The sequence below is a fragment of the Pelodiscus sinensis genome, chromosome 4 (assembly GCF_052426305.1).
Source record: "Pelodiscus sinensis isolate ZL-2025 chromosome 4, ASM5242630v1, whole genome shotgun sequence".
NCBI classification, from domain to species: domain Eukaryota; kingdom Metazoa; phylum Chordata; order Testudines; family Trionychidae; genus Pelodiscus; species Pelodiscus sinensis.
Window position 1 is genome coordinate 76816075 of NC_143055.1, and position 24789 is coordinate 76840863.

Consider the following 24789-nt stretch of genomic DNA (forward strand, 5'->3'; position numbering starts at 1 on the left):
ACTAAGCTAGGGGGAGAGGTAGATAAGTTGGAAGATAGGGATACGGTCCAGAGTGACCTACACAAATTGGAGAATTGGGCCAAAAGGAATCTGATGAAGTTCAACAAGGATAAGTGCAGAGTTCTGCTCCTGGGATGGAAGAATCCCAAGCACGGTTACAGATTGGGACCGATTGGCTAAGCAGCAGTTTAGCAGAAAACGGCCTGGGGATTACAGTGGATGAGACACTGGATATGAACCAACAGTGTGCCTCTGTGCCAAGAAGGCTGATGACATATTAGGTTGCATTAGGAGGAGCATTTCCAGAAGATCGAGAGAAGTTATTATTCCTCTTTATTCGGCATCAGTGAGGCCACACTTGGGCTATGTCTATACTGCCCACTTGTGCAAAAAAAAGTGCAAATGAGGCAAAGAGTGGAATATCGCCATGCCCCATTTACATAATTAACGAGGCTCCAATTTTATGCAAGAGGGCAAATGAAAAAAATGCCGAAGAACAGCTCTTGCACAAGAGGGGAAGTTTTGCCCAAAAAGGAGCCAGGTAGACGCCTTTTTGTGCAACAGCCTCTTGCACAAAAATGGAGCCTCATTAATTATGCAAATGAGGCATGGCGATATTCCATGCTTCGCCTCATTTGCAATTTTTTGCACAAGAGGGGGCAGTGTAGACAGCCCTGGAGTACCGCATCCAGTTCTGGGTCCCCCTCCCCCACTATAGAAAGGATGTGGATGCATCGGAGAGAGTTCAGTGGAGGGCAACGAAAATGATTAGGATGCTGGAGCACATGACGTACGAGGAGAGGCCGAGGGATTGGGGCTTATTTAGTTCACAGAAGAGAAGAGTGAAGGGGGATTTGATAGTAGCCTTTTAACTTCCTGAAGGGAGGTTCCAAAGAGGATGGACAGAGGCTGTTTTCAGTAGTGACAGCAGAACAAGGAATAGTGGTCTCAAGTTGCAGTTGGGGAGGTCTAGGTTGGATATAAGGAAAAACTATTTTACTAGGAGGATGGTGAATCTAGTCAGGTGGTAGAATCTTCATCCCTGGAGGTTTTTAAGTCCCAGCTTGACAAAGCCCTGACTGGGATGATTTAGTTGGGATTGGTCCTGCTTTGGGCAGGGGGTTGGACTCGATGACTTCTGAGGTCTCTTCCAGCCCTAGGATTCTATGTTCTTTCATGACATCCATTACAGTATATTTCCTCCTTCTATTAAGAAATGCATCAAGTTATTTCATATTTATAATATGGTCAAAGTTGCTCCATACTTAATTTTTCCCCACTATTTCCACTACTGTCCCAATATGATAAACTCTAATTATTTGTTCCTGAGCCTGCAGCCTTACTTGCATTGGATGAAATTCTAACTTGATTGACTTCAGTTAGGCAGGATTTCACTCATGATTTTAATGGGACTACTTTCATATAGCCTGCAGGATTAGGTTCTGTTTGTACACATTAAGGCCTAGCCTATGTTAGAAAAGATGCATTAATGTAACTAAACTGACTTTAAACCAATATACCAAATGCATAATGTACAAACCACTTAAACCTGTTTAACTCTCACTTAAATCAGGTCAATTTAATTCAACAAATTACTGACCTGTATTAGCAAGAGTTAGACAGGTCTGAGTGCATCTTCATTAGAGGTCTTGTATCAGTTTAATACTGTTTTAAAATAAATTTAATTAAATCAGTGCAATTTTTTTTGAAACAGACAATTCCTAATTTACAAATATATTCTCTGTACCAGTACTCCTCTGATAAATTTTGATACGCATGAATTCTCTCTCTGAGTTACAGTGATCCATTTAATTTGTATAAAATTATCCTGTTTTCTGTTTTGTTCTTCAATATGTATGATTACATTTTATGTACTAAATATGGTGTGAAAAAATTAATTAATAATTGAAATGTTTTAGTATAAAAGCTGCTTTTTTTGGTTCTATAAGCATATATGTAATTTCCAATTCACATACAAACATAACTTCTTAGGCTGGATAATTTCACACAATCTTAAATATCTTATTTAAATTTATTATGATGGGAAAATTATTGTTAGGGAAAGATGTGACTTAAGTAACAGAACAGTAAAAATAATTATTGATTCTTATTTTTGATTAAACATACAGAAGCAATAAGTTTGTGTGTGCTGTGCCAAGGTAGAGACAAATGACCATGCAAATACCTCTATTTCTTATACAAAATCTATGGGTGCGTCTAGACTGGCAAGATTTTGCACAAAAGCAACCGCTTTTGCACAAAAACTTGCCAGCTGTCTACACTGGCCGCTTGAATTTGCGCAAGAGCACTGACTTTGTAATGTACAAAATCAGTGCTTCTTGTGCAAATACTTTCACACTCCCGCTCGGGAAAAAGCCCTCTTGTGCAAGAGGGCCAGTGTAGACAGGGAAAAACTGTTTTGTGCAAAAAAGCCCCGGTGGCTAAAATGGCAATCGGGGCTTTCTTGCGCAAAATCGCATCTAGACTGGTCACGGATGCTTTTGCGCAAAAGCACTTTTTGTGCAAAAGCATCCATGCCAATCTAGACGCGCTTTTGCAGAAATACTTTTAACGGAAAAACTTTTCCTTTAAAAGTATTTATGCAAATTCATGCCAGTCTAGACGCAGCTGTAGTGTTTAATAAAAAAAAAAAACTTTTTGCATAGATGTTTTCAAATATCCCAATCAGGTTTATATTCCTGTTACAGAAATTGATAGGCCATGTAGAAAATGTATAGAAATAACATCATTCTCTTTTTAACTGTATATGCATTCAGAGGAATGTCTACTAAAATTATTACATTTCTATGTAATTTTTATTGGTTTAAGCCTATTCAATTTTACAGAACCTTTACATAAGAGATGTAATATTCAGTAAGCAATATTAAATAGAAAAAGTCTATTAAGGTTGCTAAGCACCTGGTGACCACACTACTGAGAGTTGGTAAGCTAGGCCCACATTTTTAGGAGTGTCTGAATGACAATAATGAGAGTAATCACAAAAATTAGTAAATTGAGGTATTCAGAAGTGTTTTTGTAAATTTAGGAAGCTGGGGCAGTGCTGGGTTAGTGAGATTACTGCTGTCAAGAAGAGATTGGATTCCTAATATGTCACTGGAAAAAAGGCACAAAAGACAATCATTTATCATTAAAAAAAGTCTCAGTTCAAGAGATCTTAAATAGTTCTTGTTCTTGAACAAAGATGGTACGATAGTCAAGCAGAAAACTCCGCACAGCTCTATACAGTACTTGTGATCTCTGGCCAAAAGGATTTCTCAAACTCTTTTCAAATTTCTTTGGCTCTGTGTTAATCCCATCTCCAACACACTACATGCCATTGTCCCAAATCTATCACGCAAATTCAAAATGTTTTATTGGGATGACAAGTTACATAATGTTGTTAAAGTATAAAGGGAACAAAAGATTTCATGTCTCTTTCAGAAGTAAATACAGGACAGTAGCATCTCCCCACAAATGGGTTGCACACGTGCTCAGGTTTAATCTCCTTGCCCATTTTTGATTCATTGGATGCTTGCCTCACAGCATGATCGCAGTCTCTCTCTTTTTTCCTCAGGTTAAATGCCAAGCAGTGGGCAGGCCCTTGGTCTAACAGATGGATCCACTTCCAACTCCAAAAAAATCACACTTGGATTAACAATCCCATTTTTTAGTAGACTAGATTTAAAATCATGACATGTTTATCCATTTAAAAAAACCAACAACCTGTCCCTGTCACAGGATAAAATTTTACTTATCCTGGGGCTCAGGCAGATGTAATTTAATGGAAGGCAGAGAAAATATGTATCTGACAGGCTGTTATTAAAATGGTGGCTATTTGAAGCAAGTTGGGGATCTGAATTTTTCTAAAGTTCAAAGACTGATTAGTAGGCAGAGGGCAGGTAAAGTGGGCAAGGATTAATCAGACATTTATTTATGACATGGCCTTGTATTTTATCATATGGTTTTGCCATTTATTCCATAGCTATCGCCTAAACACACATACACTTCCATGAAGCTGATGAAATACATATTGGTTTTTTTTATAAGAAACTAAGGGGACGTCTACACAACAACATCATTTTGAAATAAGTAGCCTTATTTTGAAATAATTTAGTCTGCGTCTACACAGCAGGAAGTTATTTTGAAATACCATAGTGTCATAATACTGTGAAGCTGCAGGACTTCTTACACCGACTTCTGCAACCCTCATTGTACGAGGAGTAAGGGAAGTCGGAGGAAGAGCGCTCTGCTTTGAAATAAGTGCTATATAGATATTTCTAATCTGACAAATACTAAAGAAAGTAGAACCAGAAGTACTGTCCTCGTCTATCATTAGTTATACTAAAATCATGTTGTTTATCATTAAGTAGACTGATTGCACCTTTGAGTACCTTCCCTGAAATGCAGTTAGTTTGTTATATGTCTATCCTAGAGTCTACTGTCCTCTCCTAAATCTTGATTAAGTTATTAATAACAGTGTTTGGGGCAGTAGTTTTTCTTTTGTACTGATTTACTATGTACAAAATCTTTTTGTTTGTTTGTTTTAAGTATAATGTTTAGGACAAAACCAGTATTGTATGTGCAGGTAAGACAGCAGATAGTATTTATGGCTACATGTTGTCATTATCTTTGATCTGTTTCATTCAATATTCACAAGGTACTTGTATTCAAGTGGGCATAAGCTTTTGTGGGTGGAAATCACTTTGTCAGATGTTTCCAGCCTACGAAAGCTTATGCACAAATAAATGTATTAGTCTTTAAGGTGCCATTAGACTCATTGTTTTTATTAAAACAGATTAACATGGCTACCCCCTGAAACTTACATTCAAGTGGAAATCTTGTTTTACTTTAATATTTTCAATCACATGGTAATACATGATTATTTAAATTGCATATTAGCCAACCATTAACAATTTATATACCTATCAATTAACTAAATAACAAATGAAATACTTTGTTCCAAACCTCCATTCCAAAATCCCAGTTACAGAATTTGCAGGGCCAAGTCTTGCAGTCAGAAAATAAGAAGAAAAGTTTTCTTTTTTCTACTGAAAATGGACTTTGCTGGAAAAGCTGACTGAAGAATCATAATGTAGGACAATTTACCAAGCTTGCTCTGCTGCCTGCCAACTTGAGTTTTAATTAAACTCATGCACAGCAGGGTGGTAGAATTATTACCACTTTCACACGCTTCCCGTGTTTGTTAATAGTTTCACAAGCAGCTTCAAATAAAATACAGCATGTAGGTCAAATTGTTCAACATCACCCTTAGCCTTTTTAAAAGTAACTAAAAGCTTCTGAGAACATCCTGCAATTGGTAAGAGAGTCCTGACCATAAAATATCTTTGTGTTACTGTGTTTTAACATTAGAAAACCTTAACATAAACACTATTGGTGTTAAACCATCAGGATCTTGTTGCAAATCGGGGCACTGAAATAAATCAATCCCTGGTATTGCTACTTTGCCTTTAATGGAGTTTTTAAACTAGGGACGAATTTGGTCTTACGAATACAGATATGTCAAGCAATTACTTCAAGTGTCTGAAGCCTAATAAATATTTTACAATTTATGACAAAAATAAAAATAAACTTAAAATAACACATGTTCAGGTTTGAATATGGCGTGCATGAATATTTACAATGCATTGCAATTGTAACGATTGTTATTGTCTGGATTCTATTTGTTTGTAATTTTTTAAAGTAGAGTTCATCCCTATTATCATGCAATGTTCCAGAAGAATCAAAGTTAGTCTGCATACCAGCCATCTGGGAACCCTCAAAATTGTCTGATCAGGGCAAGCACACACGGAATTTAATTTGTGGTCATCTAGGACCAGCATGGCAACTCAAAGCCATTTATTGCTGACCCTAGCCATTCAAAAAAACCACGAGTGAGACTGTTTTTTTTAACCACACATGACTTCATTTTTGTTCCTCTGACCTCCACTCCCAGGCAGATTTTTGAAATATGAATAAATATCTGGGATTTTTCCATGCTCATCTTTTTTTTTTTAACATCAATTCCAAGATATTGCAATTCCTGAGGTACTCTAATAGTGGTGTTTGTGTGTACTAGTTTGCCACCCTTACTTCTGTGCTGATGCTGGTGGTGATGCTGCCTTCAGAACTGGGTGGCCAGAGAGTGGCAGCTCCAGGCCAGGCACCCAGTTTTGAAGACAGCCCCACTGCCAGCAGCTGTGCAGAAGTAAGGGTGGTAGAAAGAAACTACACGATAGAAACTATATTGTACCTCACCCTCTCTGCTGCTATGCCCTGTATTTGGGAACTTGAAATACGTTAAGTCTAAGAGATAATCTTGCAATATTAAGACACTTTGAAATAAGAATTTTGTGGGATTTCTTTTAGTTCTCTGATTTACAAACCTTGAGGGGGAAAAGTCACTCACTTGCTGTTGGCGTGATGTCCTCCTAAGTTCACAAAGCAATCCTCAGTGCACATGAATAACGTGGGCCTACTTGCTGACTGTGTGGAAGGAGACTTCCCTTACCCTATCTTATCACATATGGTATTATGAGCTGTGAATCTATTCCTCTCTGGACATCTCGTCTTCCCTCTATCCCTGTGAGGACTAGAGCTAATGGGAATTTTCTGAAAAATCAGGGCTTATTTGGAAAATGTGAATTTGGTAAACCTGAAATTTCACAGACAGATATAGGATTTGAAGAAGTTCTGACAAACCAGAGGCAAGTGTCTGAGAGAACCCTGCTTGATTTCCTACCAGCCTGAGCTTGCCATATGGACTTTTCTGGGGCTGAGGACCCCAGGTCTCCCATTATATCTCCCTGCAACAGATTTTTGGGGAAGCTGTCTCTTTTAGGCTATGTCTACACTACAGTGATCTATTGGAAAAAGATACGCAAATTGCACTCCATAAGATTGATGGGTAATGCCACTTTTAATGTTCGTTTAAATACGATTATTGCTTTTATGTTTTCTCTGTAATGCATTTACCTTAAGAACAAATGTGCTTGCTTGGAAAGGAGCCAGGATGTAGTAATTTGTAACTGCTGGCAATGCACTGTTCATTGCCCTTGAAGAAAAAGCAATGCACAGTCTCTGGCCTTTCAGCAGACTGGCCTGCTGGGGATATCACTGTGTAAAGCAGGGAACTAGGCAGACTTAAAACCTGCAGGTTAGAAAGGAGTGGGGCAAGAGTCTATGCCCAGTGATAGGCGATTGGCCTGCTGGAGAGCTGAGACCTGATTGGGTACTCTGGGAGTTTACCACAGAATGGATACAGATGCAATTACCCTGACCATGAAAATTTGTTTCCAACTGCAACTTCTGTATAACTGTATAATTAACTGCAGTAGGGTTTGTGTGCAGTTGAAATTCTCATTGTGCCTTTATGGATCTTCAAAAATAGCAGAACTACATTGGTAATTTTTTTAAAACATTCAGGGTTTATTTCTGAACACCAATATTAAGTATACCTTAAAGTGTTCCTTGGACAATCATTTCATAATGGATTTTACAAAATATTGGTGTTACTATTTTTGCTTCTACTACTTACTCAGTAATTTAAGTGTCCCTTTTGTCACTAAATTGCTGTCTGTGGAAGATTTTTGTTTTGCAGTGGTAGTTGTTATAGCTGTTGGAAGGTCTATAATTTAACATTTTTCTGTAGGTTTATGAAACATTTTAGAAATTACTTTTCAAGAAGTTGCTTTGATTTGATATGCTTGGGATACATACATAGAAAAAATTGCTAGTCTCAATTTCCCGGAAAGTCTCAGCTATTTTTTTGTTTTTATGTTTTACATATAGAAGAGCCAACTCTTACAGTCTGCTTACACTCACAGTTCCCATCCAAATTGGTTAGAGCTGTGAGTATGTGAGGCTTTCAAGATTGGGTTGACCATTTGACACTGGCACAGTCAACACTATAAACTGGTAAAGGAGCCCAAATTTAAATGTTTTGTTTTGCTCTGTAAAACAATTATTTCCCTGAATTAGTCTGAGATTGACCTAAGCTCTTATATCCAGAGTCAATGAACCAGAGAGACATAAATGATGACAAAATGATAGACACTTTAAAAATAAGTTTGACAGAGTGCGATAAAGGGGGATTCTTTGTAATGATTTTTGAACCCGATGCACGTGCCTCAATTTCCTCCCTTATGCTGTATTATTACCCAATGGCAGCCACAAAATACCATTTGCTCTAAGCATACACTAAGGGCTCGTCTAGACTACATTCCTCTGTCAAAAGAAGAATGTAAATGAGCCTGATAAAAGTGCAAATGAAGCGTGGATTTAAATATCCCAAGCTTCATTTGCATATTCACGTCTGATTGCTGTTTCAAAAAAGGGTTTTTCGGAAGTCAAACTGCAGTCAAAAAACGCTTTTTTGAAAGAACCTGTACTCCTGAAAAAATGAGAAGTACGGGTTCTTTTGGAAAAGGTGTGTTTTTTTTTTTTAAAAAGAACCACGTCTAGACTGCAGTTTCACTTTCAAAAACCCCTTTTTCGAAACAGCGATAGGATGCAAATATGCAAATGAAGCATGGGATATTTAAATCAGCGCTTCATTTGCACTTTCGATAGGGCTCATTTACATTTCTCTTTTGACAGAGGAATGTAGTCTAGACGAGCCCTCAGACAGATAGGTGTAGGTGTCACCTAGTTGTTGTGAGAGATGGTCCCCAAATTATTGGAGCATTTGAGAAGACAATGGCAAATCCAATCACCCAGTCATTGATACCTAGCCTTGACCCAGAGAGATATGGATTTCCCATTTTTTCATAGAGGGGCTGAACAATATTCCCTGACAGTATTCCCTCTAATTTTTTCCATCCCTGACCAGAATGAATTTTGTTATATGCATCAGTGTGGAGGTGATGTGCATGCCTGTGGCAGCTCCATGCTAGAGCCAGCAGGAACGGGCGTCTCCTCACTGGGCATGGCTGATTAGGGACTTGGGGAAGAGGCATTTCTCCCTGCTGCAGCTCTGAGTCCCTGCATGGAGCTTACTGGAAAGCTGTGTAGATGTGCAGCTTAGCGGGAACTGAAGCACAAAGGACTGGGAAGAAAGTGTGAATTGGGGTGATAAGAACTGGGCACTGGAAGGAGTCAGAATTCTCACTTGCAGTCTGAACAAGGAGGTCGACAGAGCTTAAATGAAAAGATTCGCCACAGCTAGGTGGAGCTCATGGCTAATCAGAACTGACTCTGCTTTAACCTTCAAAAGTGCTACCTAAAGAACTTCCTATGTTTCAGTGAACTAATAAACCTATTTTTTTTTAACTACGCTGTTTGGCTGTGTCTACACTGGCACCTTTTTCCGGAAATGCTTAAAACGGAACAGTTTTCTCTTTTAATTTTTTCTGGAAAAGGAGCGTCTACATTGGCCCCGGAGTTACTGTTATAATGATGCGCTTTTCCGGAAAAGCGCATCTACATTGGCGGCACGCTTTTCCGGAAAAGTAGAATCCCGGAGCCATTTTGAAGAGGGCAAAGGCCACCAGACCTTTCCAGGGGCGGGGCCAGAGCGCCGTACAGACACGTGCTTAAAGGGGTCTCGCTGGACAGCCATTGGTCTCCTGCTCCCGTGCCTTGGGGCCTCTGCCAGGGACTGACACCCTTCACAGGGTCGGTGGTTGCCCTCTGAGTTTTGGGGACACCACCCTTTGGCCCCCAACTGCTTTTCCCTGCGTTTTGTTTTTTCTGCCCTGCTCTGTCTGCTATGGAGCCATGGGTGGCCACGTACCTGCTGTACAAGTGCCTGCTGCTCATGCTGGAGGCCGGTGCCATGGTGTACATGTACCAGGAGTCAGAGATCGCCTTGGACTCCCTCACCAGGGAGGCCCTGGCAACCATGTCGCATCAGCACCCCACCGTAGAGAGGCCCGTCTGGAGTTTGGAGAGCAGCACCGACTGGTGGGACCGGGTGGTCCTCGGACTATGGGACGACCAGCAATGGATCAGGAATTTCCAGATGAGAAAGCGGACCTTCCTGCAGCTGTGCACCTGGCTCACCCCCGCGCTGCAGAGAGCCGCCACCCGGCTGCGGGCACCCATCCCCGTGAACAAGAGGGTCGCCATTGCGCTCTGGAAGCTGGCCACACCGGACAGCTACTGCTCGATGGCACAGCAGTTCGTGGTGGGAAGATCAACTGTCGGAGTGATCGTCGTGGAGGTAAGTCCCAGGGAGAGTGGGATGTGGGGAGGGTGCTGCACTCTAGGCCCAGGGACAGCAAGACTCCAGTCTGGGTTGCCCAGGGGTTTGGGCCGTCCCTCCCTTGCACAGGCCCGGTGGTGGTGGGGGTGGCCGTGGGGCGAGGGGGGCCCTGAGGGGTGTGTGTGTGTGTGTGTGTGAGGACAGAGGGAATCAAGGGGGGGCCCAAGGGAGCGCACACTCACCCCTGCCGTATGTGATGTGTTCCCTTGTGTTTCTCTGCACCCTTCTGCAGGTCGTCCATGCCATCAACGACATCCTGCTCCCGCGAATCATCCGCCTGCGCGACGTGGATGATACCATGGCCGGCTTCGCTGCCCTCAGGTTCCCCAACTGCGGGGGAACCCTGGACGCCACCCACATCCCCATCCGGGCCCCGGAGCATCGAGCGGGCCATTTCATGAACCGGAAGGGGTACTGCTCCATTGTTCTGCAGGCCCTCATGGACCACTGGGGCCGCTTTTTGGACATTTACGGGGGCTGGCCCAGCCAGGCACACGATGCCCGCATCGTCCGGAACTCTGGACTCTTTCGCAGGTTGGAGGCGGGCGCCTACTTCCCCCGGCAGGACTTGACCGTCGGGGATGTGCCTATGCCCATCTGCGTTGTCGGGGACGTGGCCTACCCCCTGATGCCCTGGCTAATGCGGCTGTACACGGGGCAGCCGGACCAGAACCAGGCCCGGTTCAACGACCACCTCAACTGGGCCCGAAACCCAGTGGAGCTGGCCTTTGGACGTTTAAAAGCCCGCTTCCGTTGTCTGCTCACCCGTCTCGAGATGGGTGAGCAGAATGCAACGGAGGTACTGGCCGCGTGCTGCGTGCTCCACAACATTGTGGAGCGCAGTGGGGAGGCCTTCCTCCCTGCATGGATGGCAGCCGAGGTACAGACCTTGGAACAGCCCGACACAGCTGCCATCCGCCAGGTGCGCCAGGATGTGGTGTGCATCAGAGAGGCCCTGGTGGACATGTTTGCCCAAGCCCCATAGTAGGGTCGCTTGGGTCTCCCCAGACTACTCCCTCCCATCCTCTACCCTTCCCCACCCCCTCTGCTTACCTCCCCCCCAATTGTAAAGCATCGGGTCAAAGCGCATCGGCCGTCATCGTGACTGTTCTTCGGGTGCGTCGGGCTTAGGTAGGGTTTTTCTTTTTAGTTTAGGCTAGGGTTTAGGCCACCATCGCCTGTCCTGAAGAACAGCCAAGAGGATTCAGGGTTCGTGCGGAAGGCTCAAGTCAGCGTGCCTGATTCCAGTTGTCTTCCGTCGAGGGATCTCCTGGCTGTTCCTCTCCTGAGGCCCGGAAGGACCAAAGGATTGAGGTGGCCAGCAACACTACCCAGTTGTCCTCCCTGAGCCTAGACTATGTTTAATACTCTGTAGTGTGCATCTTTTAACCATTCTTGCTTGTTTGTTAGCTATGTAAATATAGTTTGTGGTTTACATTTTACTGAAAAGTCTCAGTATTTCTTTGTGTGCCACAAACCAATGACCACTTACAAAGGGCCCCCCCGGTGATAGAGTAAAGAATTTGTTGTCCACAGTTTGTAACCCTGTTAAATTTAAGTGGCTAATTGGCATCTCAAATCATTTCTTACAGTTACTAGAGTAACACAATAACCAACACAAGAATGAACTGAAAAATAGACAACTTTTTATTTACAAGGGGGGGGAGGGGAGACCTTCAACTGGGACAGGGAGAGTGGCAGTTGCAGGGGCCGCCTGTTGCAGTGAGCGCTCCTCCAGGGGGGGGGGGGGACCTGCACACGCTGGGCAGACCGCGTCGGGGCAGCCTGCACAGGGAGGTGGGCAGGGGCAGGGGTAGGAGGGGGCATGGGCTGTGCTCCGGGAGGGATGGTGGGGGCATGGGGTCCGGCCATGCCATAGTGTATGGCGTGCACTAAATGTGCCGTGAGCATGTCCATAGAGGTGCACATCCCTCTGCACTCAGTGAGGAAGGCAGCCCAGCCCTCCTGACGCCACTGCAGGTCCCCCTGCTCTTCAATGGAGCCCTGGATTCCCTCCATGGCGGTCATGTGGCGGCGCAGAAGCTGGTCCCTCTGACGCAGCCTGCGCCTCCGGGGTTGGCCAGCTGGGGGTGCCACTGCTGCTGCAGTGGAGGGTCTGGTGCTGGGTCCCGCTGCAGGGAAGAGAAGAAAGGATGGGTTAGTCAGGCAGGCCGTCTGCTGTCCCCACACCTCGTGCCCTCCACCCCTGAGCCCAGGTGACCCCACAGTTGTGTGGCTTGGGCCCACTCTCTTCCCCTCCTGCCCCTGTGTGTATGTTAGCAAGGAGGACCGCCCCTGGAGTAGGGTCCTCCCTCCAGTATTGTAAGCACCGGTCTGTATCCTGGCCCCGTGGAGGGCGGGAGGGTGCTTGTATTGCGTTCACCTGTGGAACTCCCTGTCAGTGGAGACTGTGAAAAGGTTTGGGCTAATCACTGGTGTTTGACAGGGAGTGAGATGCATCCCCACTCAGTGCCTCAGATCTCAATATCAATGGGCTCTCAGATCCCCTCGCGTGGGATATCTCTTGGACGGAACCAGAAGAGTGACTGGGTGGGGGGTGGGGGTGTCCCATCCTTGCAGCAAAACTTAGGGGCCCTTGTCCCTCCTACTATCCCTCCCGCAAGGCCGGTAGCCCAGGGACATGTGTGGCCACAGTGGGGACTCCCTTCAGAGAGCCAGCCAAGGCTCTGGGAGCAGGCGAGGGGCTTGGTGGGGTCCACGGTCACAGGACCGTGACGCTGCAGCATACCCAACAGCAGCTGGCTGTGCCTCACAGCCAGGCATGGGACAGTGTGCCGTTCTCTGTGCTGTACCCTTAGTGGAGGTACGGGCTCTGGGCTGAGTCCCTGGGGCCGAGCCCCTGGGGCCCTGGCTGGTTCCAGCCGGCATCCACCCTTCCCCCTGGTCCCGCTGAATGTGTATGAGCAGCACGGTCCCAGGCGTGCCCTGCAGCTGCCACGTGCTGCTCGGTCACCAGGCTCCACGTGGTTGCACGTGTTGCTTGCTGCCTAATGCTACGCAGAGTGCAGCTCACGTGGCCTGAGTGACATGCTCTCCCCCTCCTCCCTCCGGGCACCTGGCTCCCCGCCCCCTCACCCTCCGCCTCCCGCCCTTTGGGAGTGCAAACTGCAAAGACTCACCAGTGGGTTCCTCCCCGGCCTTGGCCTCGGAGGAGCTGCTGGAGGGGGCCTCCTGGGTGGTGTCAACGCTGGCCTCCTTTCCCCCAGTGGTGGGCCGGATGATGGGGGGGCGCTGGCACGTGTCCACCGGCACTGGCAGACCTTGCGGGGCTGGCTGGCCCAGAAAAGTGTTCATGCGCTCGAAGTACGGGCAGGCGTCTGGTCCTGCCCCCCTGCCCTTGCTGGCCTGGACGTACCCCAGTCGCAGCTCTTTGACTTTTGAGCGGACCTGCTCACAATTGCGGCTGGGGTGTCCCTGCTGCGCCAGGTTGTTGACCAGCCTGGTGTATATGTCTACATTCCGGCGCCTGGAATGCAGGTCATGGAGACCCTCCTCCTCCTGCCAGAGGTCTAGGAGGGTCTCCAGCTCCCTGGGGGTCCAGGATGGGGCCCACCGTTTGCGGCCTGAGCTGGGGGTGCAGGTGGCTCACCACCCGGAGCTGCCATGCTGGGCTGCGAGGTGGCTGCTGGGCAGCACAGAGGCACGTGGCAGAGCTCAGGCCGCAGGTCTGAGGCACGCTCCTGCCACGTGCGCCCAGCTGCGTCCGAGCTCTTTAAGAGCTCGGGTTACCAAGAAGTCCAGGACTCCTACGGGGTCTCGCGCCGTCCAAACTGCTTTTTTCCATTTCTTCTGCTTTTCCGGAAAAGCTGTCTACACTGGCCCTTTTCCGGAAAAGCTTTTCTGGAAAAAGGACTTTTGCCCGAGCGGGAGCAGCGTAACTTTTCCGGAAAAGCGGCTGATTTTGTACAGTAAATCGTCACTGCTTTTCCGGAAATTCAAGGGGCCAGTGTAGACAGCTCGCAGCTTATTCCGGAAAAGCAGAAGAAACTGCTTTTCCGGAATAAGTGGCCCAGTGTAGACACAGCCTTTGAGTGTCACTGCAAATGCTTGGTGAGGGTTATTAATCACTGAAGAGTGTACAAGTCTAATCAGGAGACTACCTCAGTTGGACTCACTGAACGGGGCTCATGGTGTGAAGCAGGAATCCTGAAGGCCCAGAGGTCCAGCCTAAGGAGGGTGTGAAGCTGCTTGGCTTACCCAGGAGCAACAGTCACACCTCTAGCTGGTCTGGCACACTGAAGGATTTCGTCCTTGAAGCTGTTCCAAACTGGGAGCATAGCACTGAATCTGTTACTGTTAGAATTAGGTCTAATTGAACCCGCTCCACACAAAAGACTGTTAAAAAGAGAGCGATGGTTACCTTATTGCTTTATTTAATTCACACAGTGCTAAACAGACTGCTGGGACTGTTCCCTATGAGCACAAGTGGCTTAATGCACCGCTTGACCCAGTAAGACCTATGTTCAATTCCTGAAAGAAGTCAGATGAAAAATGTTTGGTGGTCATAGCCCCATGTGTGCAAACTGTGCCTTTCAGTGCTACATAGTCCTGTGCCTTTCACAGTCTTTGCTCAGGAGATTTTCCATGCAAAATCCTCCATTACACCTATCTGTGCAATATACAGCAGAAGTCAGCATTTATGCTTTATTTGGATAACTAACATGTGATCACGTATTTTTTAAAAAAATAATTGGCATAATTCTCCCATAAAAGAGGATATGAAAGTAACTGGAAGAGGCTCATAATGTTCCAATATAATGAAGAAGAGCTTTTGTATAGCTGGCTGGGGACCTTTGATTCTTTTTACAAAAACTTTTGAGATTTTTCAAGTTTGCTCTTGTTCCACATTGCAACAAGAAAAATAATACCTTTGGAAGCTGTTGAGAAACAGAATTTTGATAAAGTGTCTGTCTTTAAAAGGAAAATGTCAGGTTTTCAATTCATCTTTCTCTCTGGAATTGATCAGGGAGTCCACTCTGAACTTTAGAACACATTGAATCAAAAACAAAAAAAAACCCCATTACCTCCATGAAATGTTTCAATATCAATGGAATGATATTTTTGACTGAAAAAGTTTGCTTGAAAATGTTTCTGTTTGTGTGCTTTTCTCCTTTCTCACCAGATATCCTCAACCATAGCAACCAAGCATGTCACATAAGAAAACAGCTGTTAAATGTTTATAGTCAGATCCATTTACATCTTTCAAGCTTCTATTCATATCCTTCAGAAAAAGTCAGAAATCTGAGACACTGAGATCATATAGACAAAGCCATTATTCCCGAAAAATCAAAGAGGTTTATTCCAGTTTAATACTATATCTGAATATAGTTTTATAACCTAAACTGAGCTTGTGTAACTGGTAACCTTTAGCTGATTCATCTATAAATTCTTCATATGCAGCCTTGTATTATACCTTCTGTTTTCAATCATTTTATACAAGATTTTTAAAAATAGTTATTACTGGGGAGGTAGGGATGTGTGGCTCAGCGGACTAATAAGGGGGATATGGAACTTATCACCTCTGTCATTGTGACACTGGCAGATGAGACAACCTCTGTAGGACTCATAGCTTTTAACAAGAGGCATTACAATTGTATCAGGACTACTGATTTGTATAGGAATATCAAAGAAATGAACTAGACCAGCAACCACTAATCCATTAACTTATAGTAACAGAAATCAATGGACAGGCAGTAAATGTGTTTGTCTATGTGCAGTACCTGTATTGTGTTAGAGATTTAACAATGTAACCTAACTAGCTTGTAGATGCTAGTTCTCTTATATCTTAATTGCCTTTATATTATGTGTCTGTGTTCAGTCAACCTTAAGATCAAAGATGTGAGACACTGCATGAAATTTACATTATTATATATAATGGCTTCAGTTTATCTATTATAATATATATGACTAGGAGTTGCCTTATGTTAATCAGTGTAAACTGGATTACTTGTTTATGCATAGAAAATAGAATGTTAACTTCTAGGCAATGGGACAAAAAGAAGAACCCTCAGTCACATGCTTTGTTTGCAGCTCTTGAAAAACCTGCTTAGAGAGTAAGGGTATGTCTACACTACCACCCTAGTTCGAACTAGGGTGGTTAATGTAGTCATACGAACTTGCAAATGAATCCTGGGATTTGAATTTCCTGGGCTTCATTTGCATGTTGCCGGGCGCCGCCATTTTTAAATGTCCGCTACTGCGGACTCCGTGCCCGTGGCTACACGCGGCACGAACTAGATAGTTTGGAATAGGAAGCCTAGTCCAAACTATCTGTACGCCTCAGTTTCTAAACTGAAAAGTCCCAGTTGCTTTAGCCTCTCTTCATATGGGACCCGTTCCAAACCCCTAATTATTTTAGTTGCCCTTTTCTGAACCCTTTCTAAGGCCAAAATATCTTTTTGAGGTGAGGAGACCACATCTGTACACAGTATTCAAGATATGACTGCACCATAGTTTTATACAGGGGCAGTAAGATATTCTGTATCTTATTTTCTATCCCTTTCTTAATAATTTCTAACATTCTATTTGCCTTTTTGACTGCCACTGCACACTGTGTGGAAGTTTTCCAAGAACTATCCATGATAACTCCAAGATCTCTTTCCTGATTTGTTGTAGCCAAATTAGCCCCCATCATCCTATACGTATCGTTGAGGTTATTTTTTCCAACATGCATTACTTTACACTTATCCACATTAAATTTCATTTGCCATTTTGTTGCCCAGTCACTCAGTTTGGTGAGATCTTTTTGAAGTTCTTCACAGTCTGCTTTTGTCTTGACTATCTTAAATAGTTTAGTATCATCCACAAACTTTACCACCTCACTGCTTACCTCTTTCCCCCTTTACTCCTTAGTCATTTATGACTAAGTTGAACTTATTCTCGTTCCAATGCAAGCATGATTACAGGCCAGAAGTTACAAAAAAAAAAAAAAAAAAAAAAAAAAAAATAGAAACAGAAGAGCAAGAAAACATTAACCCTATGAAACACAGGAACCAGTACAGTTGGGACTCTTTGGTCCAGTAACATCAGTGGTCCTGTAGGACCATGAATGTTGTACGACTAGATAGCCACAGTGGCCAAGGTTGCCAGCAGCTCAGAGAGGAGCCAGCCGGCGGGGCCAGCAAGGCACCAGAGCCCAGAGCTGGTTGGAAGATGGATGGAGGGGGTGGAGTTCGTGGGATAGTGGAGCTCACAGCTCAAGAGGGAGGCCACCAGGAGCTCCAGAGGGATGGCAGGGTTGCTGTAAGGCTGCTGGGGATGCCAAGTGCTCTAGTGAGGTTAAATGATAGAATCATATAATGCTAGAACTGGAAGGAACTTTGAGAGGTCATCAAGTCCAGTCCCCTGTCCTCACAGCAGGACTGAGCACCATCATCCCTGATAGATTTCTGTTCTTAAATATTTCCAGTGATGGAGATTCCACAACCCCCACAGGCAATTTATTCCTAGCTATGTCTAAAGTGCAGGTTTTTTTAGAAAAAGATACGCTAATTGCAAATTTGCATATCTTTTTCCGCTTTTTTTCGCAGAAGAGGCTTTTCCGAAATTTGGCCCATCTACACGAGGCCAAATTTCAGAAAAACCTCCTCTTTCAGAACATCCCTTATTCCTCATACAATGAAGAATACAGGGATGCCAAAAGAGCACGTCTGCTTTTTCAGAAACTGTTCCAAAAAAGCGGAAGTGTTCCTTGGACACAGCAGAGCTTTTCCAGGATACCAGAGGTATCCTGGAAAAGCTCTCCCATGTAGACATAGCCCCAGTGTTTAACCACCCTAAAAGAAAGTTTTTCCTGATGTCCAACCTAAGCCTCCATTGCTGCAATTTAAACCCGGTTGCTTCTTGTCCTATCATCAGAGACCAAGAAGAACAATTTTTCTCCCTTTTCCTTGTAAGATCCTTTTATATACTTGAAGTTGTTCTTATTTCCCTTTTCATAGATGGGCACTATATTTGCCCTTTTCTAGTCTTCTGGAATCTCTCCCAACTTCCATGACTTTTCAAAGATGATAGCTAAAGGCTTGAATACCTCCTTTATCAGTTCCTTGAGTGTTCTAGGACACATTTCATCAGGCCCTGGTGACTTGAAGACATCTAACTTTTCTAAGTAATTTTTAACTTGTTTTTTTTTGTTTTAACTTCTAACCCTAGCCCATTTCCACTATTTTATAGCTTTCACTATTTTAGGCATGCTGTCTCCATCACATTTCTTGATGAAAACCGAAATAAAAAAGTCATGAAGCACCTCTACCATTTCTAAATTTCCTGTTATTGTTTCTCCCTCTCACTGAGCAATGGGCCTACACTGTCCTTGGTCTTCCTCCTGTTTCTAATATATTTGTAGAACAGCTTCCCCCCCGGGGCCTTCTCAGCCTTCTGAAATAAAAAAATAGTCTCCAATGCAGCCCAAAAACTTACTGGATAGTCTGTGCCCCGCTGTGTTAGGTTTCCAACATATGTCTGGATAGTCAAAGTCCCACAACACCATCAAATCCTGCTCGTAGCACTGGGAGCTCCAGCAGGGCTGCTGTAGCTTGTGTGGCTGGGAGGCTGGAAAAAGGAGCCCAGCAGGGAGGCTGGTGCCCCACTCCCAAACTTCCCATGGTCCAGCAAACACCCTTGTCCAGATTGGTCAGATACCCAGAGTGCCAGACTTATATTATCATTTTGTCATTCTGGCTACATCCTGGACAGGCTTTTTATTGCTAATCCTATCATGACATGGTTACTGATCAGTGGATATGTTTGTATGGAAAGTGAGCCCCCTGGCTTATCAAAACCTTATAGTGTGGGTAGACCAGTTTTAGGTTTAGTAACCCTCTTCCTTGACTATATGGTGCTATTCATTAGACATGAATGATAATTAGAGCGATTCAAGATTTTGATCCTAAATTTACTGGCCTGGTCACAGAATTAATACTAAAGGGCATATTATGACAACCTTTTCCATCTCTGATCCCTGAGAAATGCATGCTTCCTGAAGCTCTCATGCTGTTTTATAGGTCCTCTGATTCATCTGCCTCTAACTGCTGTGAAAGCATGAAAGCACACAGCTACTCAAGGTCTCTGAAGACAACCCTCTCTGCCTTTTGTGTTTTATAGACAGCCTGCCCAAGAGTTACCTATATATCATGGTAGCTTACATGCTGCTATTTTGGCTTACCAAAATGACAGTCAATATCTGATCAGAACCATGCTTAAACTTTAAACAAGATTAATCTTCTTTGCTTTGACAAGGAATGTTGCTTTTCAGCTGCAAACTGTAGCTGTGTGTTGCAATTAAAGATTTTCGGTTGAGTGCATCTCAGCTGGTCCTCCGTCTTGGCATGTTTAGTGGGAGTTTGTTTTGATGAAACAGAAAAACAACTTTTCTACAAAAGTACCCCACATTCCTTTGTTCTGACCCAACAGGAAATGTTGCTGTTTCTTTAATTGTTTTAAAGTGAATTTAAGGTTCATGAGGGTGCCAAGCTGACAACTCTGGATTTGTTTCCACCCAAAGAATACATATTGCACAGATGACTGCAGAGCAAGTTGTCCTACACTTCATCATCTATATGTGTTGGCTTTGAATGTCACACCTCTAAGGGTGAAAGAAAAGTTTATGCTCGATAATCATTTAATCCTTGGCCTCTCTGCTGAGATTGCTTACAGGACACCAGTCATTCTTGAGTCAGTTTGATAGTGAAATCTCCTCACACCATCTGCCTTCTCCCTGTTATACATTTTTTTTAGCTTTGGTTCTCATAACTGAATTTTTCATATCACATTAATGTTTAAGTCTGCAGGCCATGTAGTGGAAGATAGAGTCCAGAGTATATGTTCAAAGAATATTTCTATTTTTCAGTCTTTTGGAAATGACTATTTATTTAAATTTGACTGAATTTCATCCTTCTGCACATAAGAGACTAATAGCATTGTGTAATGGGGTTCTCACTCACTGTAGCTGGTATCTAGTCTGGGCTGCTCTGGGAATTAGTTGTTTTCCAGGTCCGATGCCTCAACCTGTTGTTCTCTCACTCTGCAGCCACTCTTTCTTTCTAGGAGCTAAAGCTTCCTCTTCATGACTTGGCCCTCCAGCTAGGTTGGTATGTGGTTTCCCCTTCTGGGTTATCGAGTCTCACTAGACCCAATTTCTAGGAAATGCCACTTTTGTCGGTGGCTAGTAGTAGAACCTTGGCCCACCACTACTCTGTACCCTTACTACATGCAGTCAAAGTCTGTTCAGTGCTACTCACTTTGTAGGCTGCATCCTACTCACCAGCTCTCTTTTCCACTCTTCCCTGAGGGCCAGGCTCCTGCTCTGTGGGTTCCCTCCAAGTCTTCTCCTTGATACTATCGGATATGACAGAGGCTAGGAGTAACTAAAGTTGTATTCTCTTTCCCTGTAGCCCCTTCTACACCAAACTTCCTGGCTACATCTAGACTGGCATGATTTTCTGGAAATGCTTTTAACGGAAAAGTTTTCCGTTAAAAGCATTTTCGGAACAGAGCGTCTAGATTGGCACAGACGCTTTTCCGCAAAAGCACTTTTTGCGGAAAAACGTCCATGCCAATCTAGACGCGCTTTTCCGCAAAAAAGCCCCGATCACCATTTTCGTGATCGGGGCTTTTTTTGCGGAAAACATATCTGGGCTGTCTACACTGGCCCTTTTGCGCAAAAGATTTGCGCAAAAGGACTTTTGCCCGAACGGGAGCAGCATAGTATTTCCGCAAAAACACTGACAATCTTACATGAGATCGTCAGTGTTTTTGAGGAAATTCAAGCGGTCAGTGTAGACAGCTGGCAAGCTTTTCCAGAAAAACGGCTGATTTTCCGGAAAAACTGGCCAGTCTAGACACAGCCCCTCTGTTTAAATTTACCATTTACTTTCTCTCCTAGCTGGGACTCACCTTTGTTTAAGCCTGGCCTACTCTCTAATTTCAGTCAGGCTGCATAGCTAAGTAGTGACCCACACAAATATTTTCAGAGTCTGTGTGGGGTAAACACCTAATACCCTGGACCTGACTCTAACACCCTTATTATTCTAATCCTGGAGTCTCACTTAAGCAGAAGGTTTCCATCATATAAAATGCTGCAAAGGTGTGTCGACTATGGTGAGATCAAATTTATTTTCAATTGTGAATAAAATTTCAGTGCAGATGTTCAGATTTTGATGCCATGCTATCCACTGTACTGAGAAGAGCCTGTTTTTTGAACAGTGATTTGTGGCCAAATACTCCATCACACCCCACTTGTTAACTGCATGAATTCACATTAGGGGAAAGAACACAAATATTTCCAAAAGAGATACCTCAGTCTCTCATATACACTAAAAATATTAATTCAGTGTTTGTGTCAGACTCACAGACTTTAAGGCCAGAAAACATCTAGTCTGACTTCATCCAATTACCTTTGTATTGAGCCCAATAAATTGTGTTGGACTAAAGCATACCTTCAAGAAAGTAAGCTAATTTGTATTAAAGAAATAAAGAATGGAGAATTCACACTTTTAATGGTGGCCTAGTCCTTGCAGCAAGACCAAAAATGTTTATTAAAATATTTTTTTTAAAACACAAATTGCTATGTTTGCATACTCCAACCTTTTTATTCACATTAACATTCTGCAAAGTGACATTAACTAGACCAAAAAAAATGCACCTCTTCAGTCACTCATTGCCAGAGTATTTCACTCCAGAGCCTTAACAGATAAACGATAGGTGCACTTACAAAGGTTCAGTGATTTTGTCTGGTTAATACTGACTAAAAACTTACCAGAATTATCTAAACTTTTTGGGTCTCTAAAACTGGGATGGTGTTTTTGTGAGTGTTCCAGGATTTTGTTCAAGTCCATCAGAAAATATCACAGCAACACCTTTTTCCAGACGAAAGGAGGGGAAAAATGAAAAAGTGAAAGAGTCATCTGAACTTTTGCAGGCTTTAATAAGAGTATAGTTTGAGTTTCAGGTCAAAGATCTGACTGAATCAATTGCTTTCTCACTCCATTTCTAATCAACATTTATTCACTTATGAATGGTACTCATTATCAACTACGTACAGCATGTATAATCACCAATAAGGTCAGGCAGCATGAAATGATATTTAAGGCAAGAAACACTGAACCTCTCCCAAAGCATTCAAAATATACTGAAAAAACTATTCTACACCATCACTGGGAATAAGAATTGATCTAATTGTTCCTGCTCCCTTTCTTTTCTTCCCAAGCCATATAATGACCATGTGTCCCAGCCATAGCTCCATGGCAGAATTAGGCTCTATGACTAAGGAGCACCAGTAGAATCCTGCTGACATGCTACCCTCCCTCAGTAGCAACTTCATAGCACTGCCAACTACTCTCAAAGGCAAATCTGTGATCCAAACGATAACCTCAGTTAGCCCAGTTTAACAGTGATACAACTTCATTGACTTTACTAGATTTCATCCTGATTTACATCAGCATGTTCAAGATCAGTATTAGGCCCTGTGACTTCACCCCTGCCTGCCATGCACAGTAGTGGGAGATGCAAGAGAATAACATTTGGGGAGGTTGGCATTCATGCACAGGGGAGAGGATGCTCCCGGCTGACTGAGTGAAAGTTAGCCAGACACTGATGGGGCCAAATGACTCTGCCTTGAAGCATTGTTTCTGGCTCTTAGGGACAGGACCTAAAGGAATACACATCCAGGAAAATCAGTTCAGGGGCAAAGCAACCCAGCTGATCACACAGTTGACAGTCTTACATTGAACTCAGGGAACCTCAGCCACCTTAGGCATCCTAAACACCCGCAGGATGTTCCATTTGCTATAACCCCAGGAAAACAGTAGCCTCCATAGGGTCCTACTGAGAATGAAATTGAAGATTATGCAGAGGCGGGAGAGGCAATTTGCATGAATTACCACAATGCTTTTGCATTCTGAGTCTCTATCACACAATATCTGAGCTGACACTATATGTTCCTGGTAAGCTTTCCTGAATTATAATAGCTTCAGTATGTGAATAAAGCAGTTTGGCCCACAGTTTCTATATGCATTACCAGAGGACCTTCCAGATTTGTCTCTACAGTCATATGCGTTGAACCACAAATTCTGAGTAGATTTGAGAAAAAACAAATGGATCTTATGAATCCTTCAGTTCTGTAGTCCTTTCCCAGAACTATGCCCAGTGCTGTCAAAATGAAGTAAAATTATGCTTTTCAGTGATTAAGTGTAATGTTATTTCAGGAAGTGAACATGTCCACTCTTTGTCAGCATGGCTTTCTTGCTTGCAGTGTAATTTATGCTATGTATTGTGTATGTTGTGTGAGAGTGTGTGCGCTTTCCTCTGGATGTTTATACTAAAAGTCTGTAGTGTAGGACTAAACTGTATGTAAGGTACTTGAGCTTTACTATAAATCTTGTGGTCTTATCGTAGCTATTTCATAATTATCTTTACTTTTTTGTATCAAAAGCTCACATCAGAAGATTAAACTGGCATATACATCAAGATAGACAAAGATTTGCTCTTTTCCTAGCAAATGAACGATGCCCTCACTGTATTTATTTTAAGCGAATATCTATGTTGTTCTCATCTACAGTATATTTAATTTTTCTACGATTCCATTAACTTTGACTATTTATTTAGCCTCCACAGTATTTAAGTTTCACTGAAAAGTTGCCTTCATGGTATATGTACTAGAAAGGAACAAAAGAAGGTTTTATTAGCTTACCGCAGTTGTCTTCATCGGCCTGGTTACCACAGTCATCCACACCATTACAGTGAAGTAGTTGAGGCAAACACTTTGTTATATTGCCACAAGGGAAATATCCAAGAGGGCATGTAACTTCATGTCCAGAATCCTGATTTTCCGAAGTACAAAGAATAACTAATAAAAAACAAAACAAAGAATATGCTTTCTTCACACATGTTTTCATGCTTAGTTGAATTGCTCAGTTACATTTGAATGTAAACCTCCTAATTACAATGCATTTTAGTTTGCCTTGTGTGTAACTAATGCAGATTGAACCTTTCTAGTCCAGCACTCTCTGGTCCAGCACCCTCTGTGGTCAGGCATGACTTTTAGTTAGCCAGATGTCCACTTATCAAGGGTGTGGCTAAGTTTCCTGTACAGGAAGTCCCTGGGTTACGTGTCGGATCCCTACTTAAGAACGGGGTGAGGGAACCCCGAACTAGCTGCGCCCCCCCCCCCAGCAGACCGCCGAGACGCGCCGCGGCGCTCCCGCCGCTCGCGTCCTCCGCGGTGAGAAAAGCCACTCCGTGTCTCCCTGGTCTGCTGGGGGGGACCCCCAGCAAACCAGGGAGACGCGGAGCAAAGCCGCGGAGGACGCGGACGGCGGGACCGCTGAGATGCACTGCGGTCCCGCCGCCCCCATCCTCCGTGGCGAGAAAAGCCTGGTCTGCTGGGGGGAGGGCGGGCTCAGCTAGTGCGCTCCCCCCCCAGCAGACCAGGCTTTTCTCACCGCTGGTCAGTTTCAGCAGTGGCTGAATCAGGATGCCTGGGGTAGAGCAGCTAGGAGGCTGCCGGGTTGGTCCCACAGCACCGAGGTGTGGCACTACTGGACCAACCCAGCAGCACTCCAGCCGCTCTG

At 43.9% G+C, this 24789-nt stretch overlaps 1 protein-coding gene across 1 annotated transcript in view; it reads right to left on the reverse strand.

Annotated features, from left to right (window-relative positions):
* The window catches only part of RXFP1 (relaxin family peptide receptor 1), a 103207-nt gene that overhangs the window by 50695 nt on the left and 27723 nt on the right, over positions 1-24789 (reverse strand). Inside the window, exon 2 of the mRNA XM_006121866.4 lies at positions 23910-24065. Coding sequence (XP_006121928.3) covers positions 23910-24065 — 156 coding nt within the window. The remainder of the gene's footprint in view (positions 1-23909; positions 24066-24789) is intronic.